A 15,020-nucleotide genomic window follows, 5' to 3' on the forward strand; every position below is an offset into this window, starting at 1 on the left:
TTATTTTATTTTTTTGGGGGGCACTTCCGCGTCGGCTTCTCAGGAGGTTGCAGCTTGATATCACTCAGTGTGACTTAATCTCTCTCTCTCTTCACATTTTTCCCCAGCTGTACTTAAAGGCAGCATTGCTCACACCGGGAGAGGAGCTCTTGGTTGCCCATTTGTCAACCGGCTTACGTCTCTCCTCTTGTGATGTGAGGACAGGACGGTATTATGAGCTGAGGATTTCCTGCAGTGTTATGATGGTTTGTGAGCTGTTTAAAGGGTGAGCGGCTCCTTACGTGTGTGGTGCTGGTGTTAGAATAGATTTAGCTTTTAGTTTTGTGTTGTTTTTTTTTTGTTTTCTTTATATAGGTCATATATATATTTTTTTTATTTTTTTTTTCCTAAATTCCCGTCTTCAGTTTTATCTTCTCGGATAGACTACTCGTTGTTTAGCGGAAGCTCAATGACGCTGGTGTATTTGAATTTTGTGCCGGAATAGCGACACATGTTCGGCAGATAGGCTGCTTCCCGTGTCACCTAGAAGCAGTCGGGACCGGACATTTTTTACAAAGTCAGAGAGCAGAAGAAGGAGACGCAACATGTTTGACGCTTCAGGGATCCCTCTCGTCGTGCTGGACGTTACCTGCCTTATCCTCGGTACGTTAATCTCATCCTCCACCTCCTTGCATGTCAAACCAACCTTTTTAATCCGCTTGGTTTATTTACCACTGGAATTGCAGCTTATTAAGCTTTCAAACTCAAATCAAAGCATGGCCTCTCCTGGAGTTTACACTATGCCACAGTCTTAAGCAAATCATTTCCGAATTCATTTACCTGAACGTCATTTTGGAAAGCTTCAGGTTTAGACAACCAGGCAGGAAGATGGAAAAAGAAAAGAAAAAAGGGGGGGGCAACAAGTCCCACCCTGTGTGTGTGTGTGTGTGTGTGTGTGTGTGTGTGTGTGTGACTTTTTTTTCCAAGCAAAGCTGTATTTTTAGCTCAGTGTTTGGAGTGTAATCACATCACAGAGACACACTGCAGTGAATCTAAAGTGCTGCAGGGATACAGCAGTGAACACGAACTAAAGAAACCTTTGAGCAGAGTGTTCAGTTTAATCACTGCCACGTTTGATAAGGATTGAAAGGCTGATAGACACAATGAGCTGCTTCAACAATCTTAATGCGTCAACAATCCGCACTCTTTGCTTAGTCAGACTTGTCTTGTGGTCTGTGCTGTAACGCTGACTGTGCACCTATCCTCTCATTTAGTGAGTGAGTTGGCAGAAGAAAAACCCCCCACTGGAAAATCCAAGTCGTTATTTTATGTTTTGTAAACTTTTTTTGTTTGTGCAGAATGTCACATGTAGGCAAAACAGATCCTAAACTAAAGTAAACAGTAAATAAGTGTTCACATCTTATTCCTGAGTAAAGACAAATACATGCTGTCAGATTGAAGTTGTGCATTGAAAGCTGCACTTTATTTGGACGTAGAAGTGCCAAAAACAAATCCTACTCCTTATCAGCGATGCATTAGTGTGTAACTACTCAAGGTTTACTACTTTATAAACTATTCTGTTTTCCTTTTTTATAACAAAGCATTGTAAGTCAAATCTTACTAAACATCACATTCAGTATCTTCTAAAGCTCTTGTGTTATACACAGTAAATGCAAAACTTGCTCTGAAATGTAAATTAGAGCTTTAAATGTTGGTGATATGCAAATAGAAGAGTTTCTGATGATGCTGAACCAGAGTGCATGCACTTTATTTTATTACACCTCTGTCTGAACAGAAATGTAATCTGCTTTAAAGTTATGTGAAAGATTTATCTTCATGTCGTAGAAGGAGAGTATTAGACGGTCCTGATAAATGTTATTAAACCGTGTTATCATCGGAGACCATGACTGATGTAAAAAAAAAAAAGAATATGTTGATTGACTGATCAAATCTGATATGTTGAACTTCAAAATTAAAACTTAAAATATGTGGAATGATATTGAGCACACAAATCCTGAATAATGGTTCAAGTACTTTACAGTTTCTTATGTGCCCCTATTGGTTGTCATCACATTAGTGGTCAGTTTTACATCATTATTTAATCGAATTCATTCGATGTTACCTTGTCCTTGAGTTGGAAAACAGAAATCACTCATTCTAATATTTGTGTAATATCTGCTGTTTTCTTTGTTCCTGCTTTCACAAGATACTGCTTTGAAATTTCGCAAAATGTCTTCAACTTTCTGGGGAACAGTCATTGTTTTTTTTTTTTCTTTCAAAAACACAGCCCAAGGCGAGACATGAATAATAACATTTCACAAGACCTGGAATGAAATAGGACTCGTATGGAGCAAGCAGCACTCTCAGTAATGAAATAACTGCATGAAATCAAGTCCAAAAGACAGACTTAATGTGCACAATCCAGAAAATCTTCACAATATCATAAGTTCCAAGCCAATAACTGCAGCAAATAATCAACTAAAATACAGCAGGATATAACACATAACTGCAGAGAAGTAAACGTGAAGGATTACAAATTCCAAAGCACATTTAGAGACAGCGTATGGTGAGCAAAGGGCTGTTCAAAATGATATGAAATCAAAGGGTAAAAGGTGTGTGATGGGTGTTCCTGTAATTAAACAACCAGGTTTATGGGGCGCGGGTGGAACAGTGGGACAGTGGTTAGTGCGCATGTCCCATGTATTAGTCCTCCAGCGGGTGGCCCAGTTTCAAATCCGACCTGTGACCTCTTTCCTTCATGTCATTCCCCACTCCCTCTCTCCCTGATTTCCCACTCTATCCACTCTCCTGTCCCTCCAATAAAGGCACAACCCCCCCCCAAACAACAACAAAAAAAAATATAAATATATTTAAACAACCTGGTTGGAAATTCATATTGTCATGTTGTTTTTAAAATGCACATGAAGGAAATATCATATTTTACTTTTCCCCCATCCCCTCAGGTATATAAATAAGAACTCTGTACCCAATACTTTGAGCACATTTTAAAGGAATTGCTTTGTAGTTTTCCTTGAGTAGATTTATACTTCTACTAAGTTTAATCAAAGTATCTGTACTTTAACTTGAGTACAATATTCGTACCCTGATAAAAAAAGTAAGCGACTGCATGATCTGCCCAGAATAGTCAAGCTCACACTCAGACTTCAAACTTCATAAGGCTGTGTCATTTTCTCTGCAGTAGGTTTAGACAAACAGGCCTAAACAAAGCTCTGTGACGGTGAGATAACTCATTTATCCACGAAAGCGTCACGGCCAATCATTGTGCTTAGAACAACTCCTGGAGCTGCATTACGAGCCTTTCCATTTCTCTTATCGCTGTTCAGTCTTATAATGTTCAGAAAAGCTGCAGATTCGACAAAGAATAAAGGGACAAAAAGAACATGAAAACAAAGCAAGTCAGAACATGTTATTTAGGTTTTCTGTTGGTTAACCCTAAACAGACTTAACATGATACTTTCATTGTTCCCGTCTCACTTGAAAAAAAGAGTTTGTTGCTGCTCCTCCTTGTCTTCCTGTTACTCATGCTTGTTTTAGCAACTTAGTTCTGTGGTAACTCAAGGCCTCCAGAGGTAATTCGGTAATTGTGTAACATTATGCCCTTATACACACAGGGATGTTTTATTGCAGCTGGAAGAAACCCACAAGAGTCACCAGCTTCTTTTTTAAGGAGAGGAGACACCCGTGTGATCCGAACATATCCTGTTTCTTTAAACTGAATTTGAACATGTGTAATAGTGGTAGCAGTAACTCGCTGGTCTGAGTCACACAAGTATTTGCTGCTGCTTGTAACCATGGCGTTCCCTTTGATTATATGAGTCGTCAGACAAGCTGAAATATGACAACATGTTCATTTTACTCAATAGCTGGACTTCCATTTTTCATCCTCACCCCTCAACACAACCCTTTCAAACGGGGTTTCTTCTGTAACGATGAGACGATCAGATACCCGCTCAAAGAGGACACCATATCCTACCAGCTGCTGGGAGGAGTCATGATCCCCTTCACTCTCATTGTGGTAAGATGTCCCTGCAGAAGATCCCCCATCTTCTTTGGGTTTTTTTTTGTGACTCTTTTGAACTGATGGTTGAATCTTGTGTGTTGCAGATCGTCTGTGGCGAGTGCCTTTCTGTTTACCTGTGTCGCATCAAGAACCAGTCCTTGGGGACTAAGTATGTGGCCTGTGTCTACAAAGTGGTGGGGAGCTACGTGTTCGGAGCTGCTGCTAGCCAGTCTCTGACGGACATTGCTAAGTACTCCATTGGCCGCCTGAGGCCACACTTCCTGGCTGTGTGCAAACCGTCCTGGGATCGCATCAACTGCAAAGCCGGTGGCTACATCGAGAACTTCACCTGCAATGGAGACAAGTTTCTAGTAGATGAAGCCAGGTAATGATCCTGGTTATGAATGAAAGGAAATCCTTCTCTTTTTTTAAAGAGGGGAACTGAAACCATATGTCTGTTCCTTTCACCAACAAAACCTGACAGGTTACCACTGAGGTTACCCACCCTTCAAATAAATATGACATTGAAAGTGAAAGCTAATCAGATAATCTGAGGGGCCATTGATAATTATAGTGATAACTTTATTTATATAGCACTGTTCAAAATCAAGTTACAACATGCTTCACAATAAAAATGGCCTCATAGAATAAGAAAATGCACTAAAAGACAAATAATAGAACATTTTTATTTTTTATTTGATTGATTAAAGTATTTATTTCAAACATGTTTTTTTTTCAAGATTAAAAAAAAAAACAGATCCACAAAAGATATTGTGCATAAGACAATAGAAATGTCTAATTTCATGTTCCAAAAGGAGTGTGAACTTATTTAATCCCACCCCCTCTCCATTAATCTTGAGTTAATATGTGAACATAGCATTCCTTTAAATTTAAATCAGATAAATAAACGGATCAATCAGACTCCAATATCAATACAAACACAAACGTTTATTTAAGAATATGGTTTAAAAAAAGAAAAGAAAAAAAGCAGTGAGTATAATCAAAGTGTTTTAGAGTTTTTTCCAAACATGATGACGTCAGTCGAGTTAATGTCATAGAAAATGATAGATAATGCTCCACCAAAGATTCCTCTTCATCATTTTCTAATGTGGGGTGGGAAAACATATCAAAACAGCAATATATCGTCATCCAGACTGGTGTTATACAATTATCAAATGCCACATATTGATATTTTAATAGAAAAGTTAGAGCACTCTAAACAGATTTGGCTTTCTGTGTTACTACTACACAGGACAATGGTTGAATTTTGTTTTGATGTACTTAAATCTAAAATATGCGTTTGTCATCTGACTTCTTTCACATCTCTTTTGTTCATCCGTTGTAGGCTGTCCTTCTTCTCCGGTCATTCCTCCTTCTCTATGTACTGCATGCTGTTCCTTGTAGTAAGTACATATTTTCTTCTTCAGGCATTTGCTTCCAAACCTGTAATTTAAATGTTTGCTCTGACAACAACACCTGCACATCTTTGTGTTTGACGCTGTTTAAACTGTTTGCTGTCTTCCTCTGACTGCTGTAGCTGTACATTCAAGCCAGGCTGAAGTCGGAGTGGGCGAGGCTCCTGCGTCCCACCATCCAGTTCTTCCTGATAGCCACTGCGGTGTATGTGGGTCTGTCCCGGGTGTCAGACTATAAACATCACTGGAGTGACGTGCTCGCCGGCCTCCTGCAAGGGGGTTTGGTTGCTATTTTCACAGTAAGTTTCAAATAATTAAAGTCTCTCAGGGTAGCTTCAAAGCAAGGTGTGATGTGATTTTTATCCAGTATTATCACAACTTGACATTGAAAAGCTTAAGAATATTCTGCCGGAGTCGAGCAGCTGCAGTATGTGTTTGAGGACTGAAATGCTGAGGTCACTCCAGGATGATGCAAAATGTTCAAACAAGGGAAAAAATCACGTGTGAAGGCTGCGTCTTTGAACTCCTTGATTCCATCCTCTGATTCACACAAACCATGACAGAATGATCTGATCTGCATAATTGCAAAGACGTCATTAAATGTACTTTATATTCTAATTGGAAATGACTTACTACTTACTTACTTCACTGTTGTTATTTATCTTCTAGTGCAATTCAAATAGCTCAGCATATCTTATGACTCTGTCCTGTTTTGTTTGCAGGCGTTCGGTGTGTCAAATTTTTTTGAACAGCCGGTGGATCCGGTGGTGTCACAAGAAGAAGCCTCACACACCAGTTTACAGGAAAACCCTTCCAATGGGAACCACTACGGCAGCACTGAGTGAACCTGAGGCCTCAAAGACAAAACTGTGTGACTTTGTGCATTGAAATTGCCACGGACGACCCAAAATACACCAAAGAGCTGCAAGTGCTTCATATTATGCTGGCTGCCTGTTACTGTGCATTCCTTGGGCACAGTTTGCTCCATGTAGCAGACGCTGCAGGCTGTAACTGCTACCTTTGGTGTGGTCACTAAACTTTAAATACAGGAAGAAAAAAGTGCACTACAGAAGACAGTACTCTCATTTTACTGAGATGTAAAGACGACAACATTTCTGCCAAGATTTCCCGAGATCCAACATAATACAGTTTATTATGGAAATAGAAAACAAAACACAGCATGTTGGGATTACCTTAGGACAACTTGCTTTTTTACAGTGCGAGCTTGTTGAAAATGTGGTTTCTAGTGTATATTGGTGTGCTGTTGCTAATATTATGACTGAATGAAATTCCTTTTGCTCAGAATATAATGAGCGTCTGTGTCCGCACTGCAAGCAGGCTTGAAGGAAGCCTGGCACCACCTGTGAATGAGAAAACCTGGACTGTCCTTAAACTTAAAAAATGGAGACTGAACTCAAAAATAATATATTTCATGTTGATTTTTTGCCTTAGTCAGATTGCTGCTACCTGCTATCATGTCCTTGTTGATATTTATTGTATAAAAATACAATAATGCTTTGATTTTTTATTTGATTTTAATTGACCTTCATTTTCTACAGTTTGTATGATGCTCTGTATGCTTTTTGCCCACATGGAAGCTTTAAAACCTTATTGGTCAGAGCAGCTCTAGTACAAAAAAACATTTTGACAAATAAAAAGATCTCTTTTGCTATTTTGTCACAAAGAAAAGAAATGATTTGTGGTTTTGTCTCATGCAGAAAAGCTGATTTGCGGATTGATTGAGGAACAGATACCAAACAGTCACGAAAGTGTCGACAAAAAACTGCTTTGGGTTGCATCTGAAGACAAACCACAGGCATGTAAATGGAGTGAAGCCAAAGCAAAAACAAATAGTTTGTAAGATGTCCTGGTGGTGGTATTATAGTAAGAAGATTATGCACTCCTCATCACATAGACAGGCAGACTGTCAGTAGGGCGCTGATCCTTAGCTGTAAATGTCCAAGTTCAGGACATGTGTATGGGCGTAAATCCAATTACAGCGACAGACGACGTAGGCTTAAGAGAAAGTTTAACACACATGGACAGGCACATTCATTGATGTCAAGTAACATGAACTAGTGACTCGTTTTAAGGTATTAGCAAACAAAACAAAGGTACCCTCGAGGCGTTCGTGTTGCTTTTCATACCTGTTGCCAAGTCGCAACTGGAAAGCGGTTAACTCGGGTGTGACGTCACTCCCAGCTTCAAGGTCTGATAGTTCCGAGGTAAAGGCAACGCACCATGATCATTAAGGCATATGGTGACAACCATTTAGTCTCCTATTTGATTTGATGTAGTTGTTTCTTATAAGTGTTATAATATTGTTTCTATTACAGGAATGTGCCTTTTTAAACGCTTTAACTAGAACCAGTTAAAATCTTTAAATTGTATTGCACAGTCAACATAATTATATTTATGAAGAATCATTTTAAAATGAATAATTTAGAGTTACAAACTGGATGTTCAAAAGTAGCTCACTTACTTTAAACATGTGTAACTTAATTGCCTCAAACTGCTGTTAAAAGATCGACTCCAGGCCTGTTAAAGCATTTAAAAAAATCTGCTCATCTTGCTCTAACATGACTCTGACCTTCCCCCGCATTTAAAAACTCAGCGATCATTTTGTAAGTCGCTGCACAGAGCTCTCTGTTGTCACGTTGACCTCTGCAATTGTCCTTATTGAAAGCAGCTCCATTCACTCTCTGTCACATGCCTCACTTTATCATGCCAGACAGTGATGGCACTGCAGAAACAAATCACTCAGAATTCAGTGTGCAGTGACAGCCTTTACAGAGTTGGCATTGAATCATGATCCCCCGAACACTGCTCCAAACAGTAAGAAAAACTGAGAACCTACTGTGAAAATGATCCTTTCAAAATAAACTATTTTAAAATAAAAAAAATAAAACTATACAAAGATTAACAAACAATAGTTCCTGTTTATAGGGACATTCAAATAGACATGAGGAAGGATAACATAAAATATGGGAATATGTGTAGCCTAAATAATCGGGGGAAAAAAATATCTTAGCATATAATTATGTAATTAACTTTAAGTTTGCTGTTGAGGAAATGCAGATTTTAAAGCACAGATTGTTGTTGTTAATTAACTGATGCTATAAATAGAGAAGATTAATCTAACCTTTTTTTATTGTTATTATTACCAGAACTATTTTGGGGAACCCGTATGTGTGCCTTTACCCATTTCTAAATATGATCATTCAAGTTAGACATCTTCAGTTCTATGTTGTATTAAACAAGTAATAGATTTAAGTAGCTGAAGGTTACTGAAGAGACTGAAGCTGCAGAGTAAATTTCTGACTGACATCTGAAGGCCCAAAGAACAGACGTCACCAATCCCTCTGCCCCAGCTGTCTGAGGCACTTGCGGGTGTAGCCGCTGTGAATACCTCTGAATCATACCAAAGTCCACCCTTATATAGGGTGGACTTTGGTATGATGATTCTATTGCCATTGATGGGAATTATCAGAGAAAGTCAGAGGAGGAAAATCAATAATAAAAAAAGAACATAGAAATGAGTTGGACAATTAACATAAAACATGCAGCCTATTTGGAGTTATGCTGTCAAACAGAGGCTTTACATATTATACAGAGAGAATACTAACATTAGAACAATAATATAACAGAGCAGCATTCACAGTTTGTATAATTAAAGAAAGCACCATGATGGCTAAATGGATTGAGCTAAAATGGATTAATACAGAATCTTAAATACAGACCCCCTAACAGTGACTCGTGTTTTAAACGACCTTTAGTGAATGACGCTGTAATTAAGCTGTAGTAAACTACACAGGGTGTTTGGCATCAGGAGACTATTTTGAGGTATTTGAGGCCACCTACTGGACATGAAAATTACAAACGCTGCCCGAGGTTACAACCTACAACATAGAGCTCAAACAGTAACTTAAAGGTCAAGTAATAGTTCTTCTCAGCTCTCTTTCAGGCACACAGAAAGACAGCTTCTATAGTTGCAACTTCCCAAATGTGAGAATTTGCCACTTTTATTTATATATTTTTTTATTTAAATTCCTTTATGTCAGACAAAAGTAATTATTTGAGTAATCTCTATTATCCTTACAACATTTCAAAGATAAAATGATTGATACAACCTGTGATCGGTTCAGAAAAAAGAATCTTTAGCCACAACCCTACAATTTAATTCTCCATATTTTATATTTAACACATTCTTGCTCCTTTGTAAATGTACCATCATGTGCGCAAATAAGCTGTTTCTCAATATATTCACATCACATAGTAAATATGATCTCACAAGATACAAGAAAGGACAATAGGAGATGGACTTGTGTGACGAGAGTCACTGAATTTATTACCGTATGGAACATTTCACCCCAACACTTCATCCACAGGTGAGAAACTGGGCTCACAGTCCTTACGTCTGTAACAGTTGGGGCACACAGACTTGTCAAGTCAACCAGAACAAACGTAGTTGCCTTCTATAATATAATGCTCTTATGAACAGCAAACAGAATTCATGACTTGTGTGTGCTTTGTAGCACATTACCTCTACATTTTGGTACAAGCCTCAGGAAGTGCCACAATCAGCCTACTGTAATGAAAGCAGGATCAGAAGAATTTTACAGCACAGTAGGTTTGTAAAATTTTATTTGGAGAAATCTGTACATGGAGGTTTTGGCCTTCAGTGTGTTCACAAATATAAGCAGAATGGGGACACAGACGGGTAGTTCACTGAAGATCAAGAGAAGTGCTATCCATTACTCAAAGCTGGACAGGAAGGTCAGTACAATCTGCTTCAGCTTAGCATCTGATGTCTCTGAGATCATACCGTCAGCCCTGTAACAGAAAAACAGGACAAGTCAATTCAACACATCCAACCTAACTGTTAACAATGGTCAATTCTACGAGAAACGTTTGAAAATGCTGCGACTAAGAAATCTGTCTCACCTGATTGCGGAAAGCAGGTCTTGGTGCTGGCTGAGGATGTGCTGCAGGAAAGCCTTCTCGAACCTTGTGATCTTGCTGGGCTCCATCTTGTCCAAGTGACCTCTGACACCAGCGTAGATGACTGTTACCTGCTCTTCAATGGCCATGGGACCTGGAGGAAATAGGGGACGACTGATTAGTTTTTGAATTTCAAAAACAATATGCTAGTTTAGCATTTCTTTCATACAAATGGTAAACAGAGTGGAATAAATCAACACTTACAGTACTGGCCCTGCTTGAGCAGTTCAGTGAGCCTGACACCCCTGTTAAGGAGCTGCTGGGTGGCGGCGTCAAGGTCAGAGCCGAACTGGGCGAAGGCAGCGACCTCACGGTACTGAGCCAGCTCCAGCTTCATGGTACCGGCCACCTAAAAGGGTAGTTATTAGATTCTCATTAATTATAGAGCTGGAGATTAAAGCATCTGTTGAATGAGTGCAGGATTTCATTTCTTTTAAAAACACAAAAAGAATAACTTTTGCACCAGTCGTTACCTGCTTCATGGCCTTGGTCTGGGCAGCAGAGCCTACTCTGGACACAGACAGACCCACGTTGATGGCTGGGCGGATACCCTTGTAGAACAGCTCAGTCTCCAAGAAGATCTACATCAAACAGACAAACAAAGTCAAAGTAAAGCTCTGTGATAAAAAAAAAAAAAAAGTAACCGAATCCCTGCCAAAAATATGAACATAGAAAATGGTTTTGGACAAACCTGTCCGTCTGTGATGGAGATGACATTGGTTGGGATGTAGGCAGACACATCACCGGCCTGGGTCTCGATGACGGGCAGGGCAGTGAGGGAGCCGCCGCCGAAGTTGTCATTCATCTTGGCAGCTCTCTCCAGCAGACGGGAGTGCAGGTAGAACACATCACCGGGGTAAGCCTCACGGCCGGGGGGACGACGCAGCAGCAGGGACATCTGACGGTAGGCAACAGCCTGAGAGAAGGAGAGATAAAGACTTCATTTAACAAAGATGCAAGAAAAACTGGCACAAAGGAAAACTGACTCTGTTATCTAAAATGAATGGAGAGGATCATTTCAATTAAAGTTTCTAATATCCCTTAATAGCAGCAATGTGGCCGTGTTACCTGCTTGGACAGATCATCATAGATGATCAGGGCGTGCTTGCCGTTGTCTCTGAAGTACTCTCCCATGGAGCAGCCAGAGTATGGGGCAAGGTACTGCAGAGGAGCAGCATCAGAGGCGGTAGCAGAGACCACAATGGTGTACTTCATGGCATCAGCATCAGTCAGCCTCTTCACCAGCTGAGCCACAGTGGACCTCTTCTGTCCGATGGCGACGTAGATGCAGTACAGCTTCTTCTTCTCTTCGGTTCCCTCGTTGAAACGCTTCTGGTTGATGATTGTGTCGATAGCAATGGCAGTTTTTCTGGAGGGGGAGATGGATTATTCAATAAAGCCTACTTACTTTTAAACTGCACCTCAGCCTCTGTTCCATTACTCCTTTGATAAGTAGCTCGCAAATGTATTGAACAAATGAGGAATGCAAAAAAGTATGTACCCGGTCTGCCTGTCACCAATGATCAGCTCACGCTGGCCTCTGCCAATGGGCACCAGGCTGTCCACAGCCTTGATTCCAGTCTGCATAGGCTCCCTCACAGAGATACGGGGGATGATACCAGGGGCCTTAAGACCTACACGCCTACGGATGCTGGAGCCCAGGGGACCCTGAAGAGCAAAAACAAGCATTTTAAAATCAGTTTAACATCAAAGAAGCGCTGATTATGTGAATACAGCTTCTTAGTCATACTGTGAAATTCAGACATTTTACTTTAAGGTTGATCAACTTATTAGGCTTTTATTGGTGATGGTATAGGACTTCAAATCAAATCAGAGGATGGCAACTCATTTGGAAACTAGATGCCTTTGACAACTTCTAAGTCAAACCTTTCAGCATTTTGTTAAATCCTGGCGTTTATTTAGATAATGAATTCACTAGAGAAGCAAGTAGTTGTTGGGACACAAAAATTAATGGCAGAAAGTGAGTTTTCTACCAAAACACAAGTAATAGTGGCTCAATTGACCTTTCCATCGATGGCATTTCCCAGAGCGTCGACCACACGGCCCAGCAGCTCCTCGCCAACAGGTACATCCACGATAGCACCAGTCCTCTTCACGATGTCACCCTCCTTGATCAGCTTGTCATTACCGAACACCACAACACCAACGTTGTCAGGCTCCAAGTTCAGAGACATGCCCTGGGGGGGGGGGGGGGGGGAGGAGAGAGATTAGTAAAGCAATTGTACCCTGCTAGCTTTCGTATACAATAAAAACATAGAAATGAAGATGTTTTAGTACAGAAAGAAAAGATTACCCTCTTTTGTTTAGCTAAAAGGTACACAATGTTCTTTATGTTTAATCAAATCAATATGACTAAATCTTGTATGCACCTTCTTTTTTTAATTAAACCACATTCGTTTTATGTGCCGTTTTAAAATCAGTACGTCCAAGTCATCCTTTGAAACATACTTTGAGTCCAGAGGAGAACTCCACCATCTCTTCTGCCTGGACATTCCTCAAACCGTACACTCTGGCAATACCGTCACCAATGGACAGCACACGTCCGGTCTCCTCAAGGTCTGCGGTGGTGTCAGCTCCCATGATCTTCTCCTCCAGAATAGAGGACACCTCAGCTGTGCCTGTGACAGAGAGGTCATGCAGGTTACTTCCGGGTTGTAGCAAAACTCAGTTGTGTTTAACTTGTTTAGTCTAAATTAACTAAAGTCAATGAAAATGTAAAAGTGTATTCATGTTGCAGTACTTAGCAATAGGTAAGGTCTTTTACCTGCTTTTTGTAAAGTGTCTCGAGATAACACTTGTCATGAGTTGACGCTATACAAATAAAAATTCATCGACTTCTATGATGTGTTTTTATTTTTTAAAACATAAGCTTAAATTGATTAAATTTGAAAAAAGTAAAACCCATAAATTCACCATAATCTCAGAATAAACAATTATGTAGATTATGAATGGGTTAAATGTCAACATTTAAATAAACTACCAACTTTGTCAGTGCATTTCTCCTGTATGAAAAGAGTTACTAAATCATTTCAGACAGTGACTTCTAATTGAAATTGGAAGTATTTCTGACTCTGATAAGCAACACAGTGGCATACATCAACACTGATTTACTTTGCCTGTTGAGTTCTGACAAAGTTTCAAATGACTCCTTTTAATAATTTGACATTGCAATCACAACACAGAATCATCAATGACCTTCCTCAATCACCCTTGACGCCGGCCCCCCCAAAAAAGGTGTTCAATTTAAAGTGTGTGTCATGTTTGTTTTGTGTCCTCCTCACCTGTCTTCTGCAGCCATGGTCTGTGTGTGTGGAGGTGGTTGACCCCAACGCAGGCGGCCGGCACAGCCCTGGACACCTGATTTAACGACACACAGTGTTTAAGATTTGACAGTAAATGCAAAAGCAAGTTCACTTAAATGACTACTGCAGCGACCTTTTAAAAACCCGTCAAATGTAAAAGAGACTTGAGAAGTGTACAGAGCTGTGCAGAGATGACGACGTGCGCTGTCAAGGCTTTCTGACCTTCAAAGCGTGGCTGAATGAGCCGCTAGCATTAGCTTCAGTGCTAACTGCAGCGCTGCAAGATTAGGGCCAAGAAATGTCACAAGGGCAACTTCATCATGAACACGCAACCTTTATATTGGTGTATCATTAAAATACGACAGGACAAACTTTGATTATGAGCGTTAATCAATGCATGTGTAAGTCGATGGTAGCGTAGCTAGCGGCCTGTAGAGTTGACATTACCCTTCACGCCCCAAAACGCTCAAAAAGCTTTAGAAATACTTGCTGCAACGTCCTCTTCTAATTAAGATTGTTTTGTTGAAATACTTACGAATCCAGCCCTTCTCGGCAGGGTTCTGGCCAAGGCTGCTGCAACTCTTACGGATAACATTTTCTTGGGTTGCTGATGACCTGTCCTCCACCACTAGCGGCTGCGACCTGCTCGGAGACAGAAAGTAAATGGCTGAATGGACTCTTCTTCTATTTATCTCAACTTGCTGGCAGATCTGTTTTCCTCATTGCCACACGCTGCCCCCTGCCGGCGTGGATATGTTTCTGACAGCAACAAAAAAGAAAAGAAAAAAAAGAAGCGATAACGCCGCCGTATTTATATATGGAAGCCCATTTCTGCCAGTAAAAAAAATAAAAATGAAAATAATAAAGTCTCATAATTTCAATTATCTCATTATTTTGACTTTTTATCTCATTATTTTGACTTATCTCATTATTATGACTGTCTATCTCATTATTATGACTGTATATCTCATTATTTTGACTTATCTCATTATTTTGACTTTTTATCTCATTATTTTGACTTATCTCATTATTATGACTTTATATCTCAATATTTTGACTTTTTATCTCATAATTTCAACTTTTTATCTCATAATTTTGACTTTTTATCTCATAATTTCAACTTTTTATCTCATTATTATGACTTTATTATCTCATTATTCTGACTTATCTCATTATTATGACTTTTTATCTCATAATTTCAAATTTTTATCTCATAATTTCAACTTTTTATCTCATTATTTTGACTTTTTATCTCATTATTTTGACTTTTTATCTCATAAT

At 39.6% G+C, this 15,020-nt stretch overlaps 2 protein-coding genes across 2 annotated transcripts; one reads left to right on the forward strand and one right to left on the reverse strand.

The window, feature by feature from the left end:
• Window positions 1-49: 49 nt before the first annotated feature.
• Window positions 50-7,087, forward strand: LOC109981584 (phospholipid phosphatase 1). Its single transcript, XM_020630429.3, has 6 exons — window positions 50-642; window positions 3,864-4,015; window positions 4,105-4,385; window positions 5,346-5,403; window positions 5,538-5,714; window positions 6,138-7,087. Exons 1-6 carry the CDS (start codon window positions 585-587, stop codon window positions 6,258-6,260), a joined length of 849 nt encoding a protein of 282 aa, XP_020486085.1. The 5' UTR covers window positions 50-584; the 3' UTR covers window positions 6,261-7,087.
• A 2,955-nt stretch (window positions 7,088-10,042) lies between these two features.
• On the reverse strand, window positions 10,043-14,431 carry LOC109981631 (ATP synthase subunit alpha, mitochondrial-like). The gene is made up of 11 exons (XM_020630519.3): window positions 14,275-14,431; window positions 13,719-13,794; window positions 12,886-13,055; window positions 12,441-12,614; window positions 11,918-12,084; window positions 11,485-11,785; window positions 11,108-11,332; window positions 10,890-10,997; window positions 10,621-10,765; window positions 10,360-10,510; window positions 10,043-10,248 (listed from the first exon to the last, which is right to left on the reverse strand). The coding sequence occupies exons 1-11, from the start codon at window positions 14,332-14,334 to the stop codon at window positions 10,170-10,172; spliced, it is 1,656 nt and encodes a 551-aa protein (XP_020486175.1). The 5' UTR covers window positions 14,335-14,431; the 3' UTR covers window positions 10,043-10,169.
• Between the last annotated feature and the right edge of the window lie 589 nt (window positions 14,432-15,020).

Source organism: Labrus bergylta, chromosome 2 (genome assembly GCF_963930695.1).
Source record: "Labrus bergylta chromosome 2, fLabBer1.1, whole genome shotgun sequence".
Classification (NCBI taxonomy): Eukaryota; Metazoa; Chordata; class Actinopteri; order Labriformes; family Labridae; genus Labrus; species Labrus bergylta.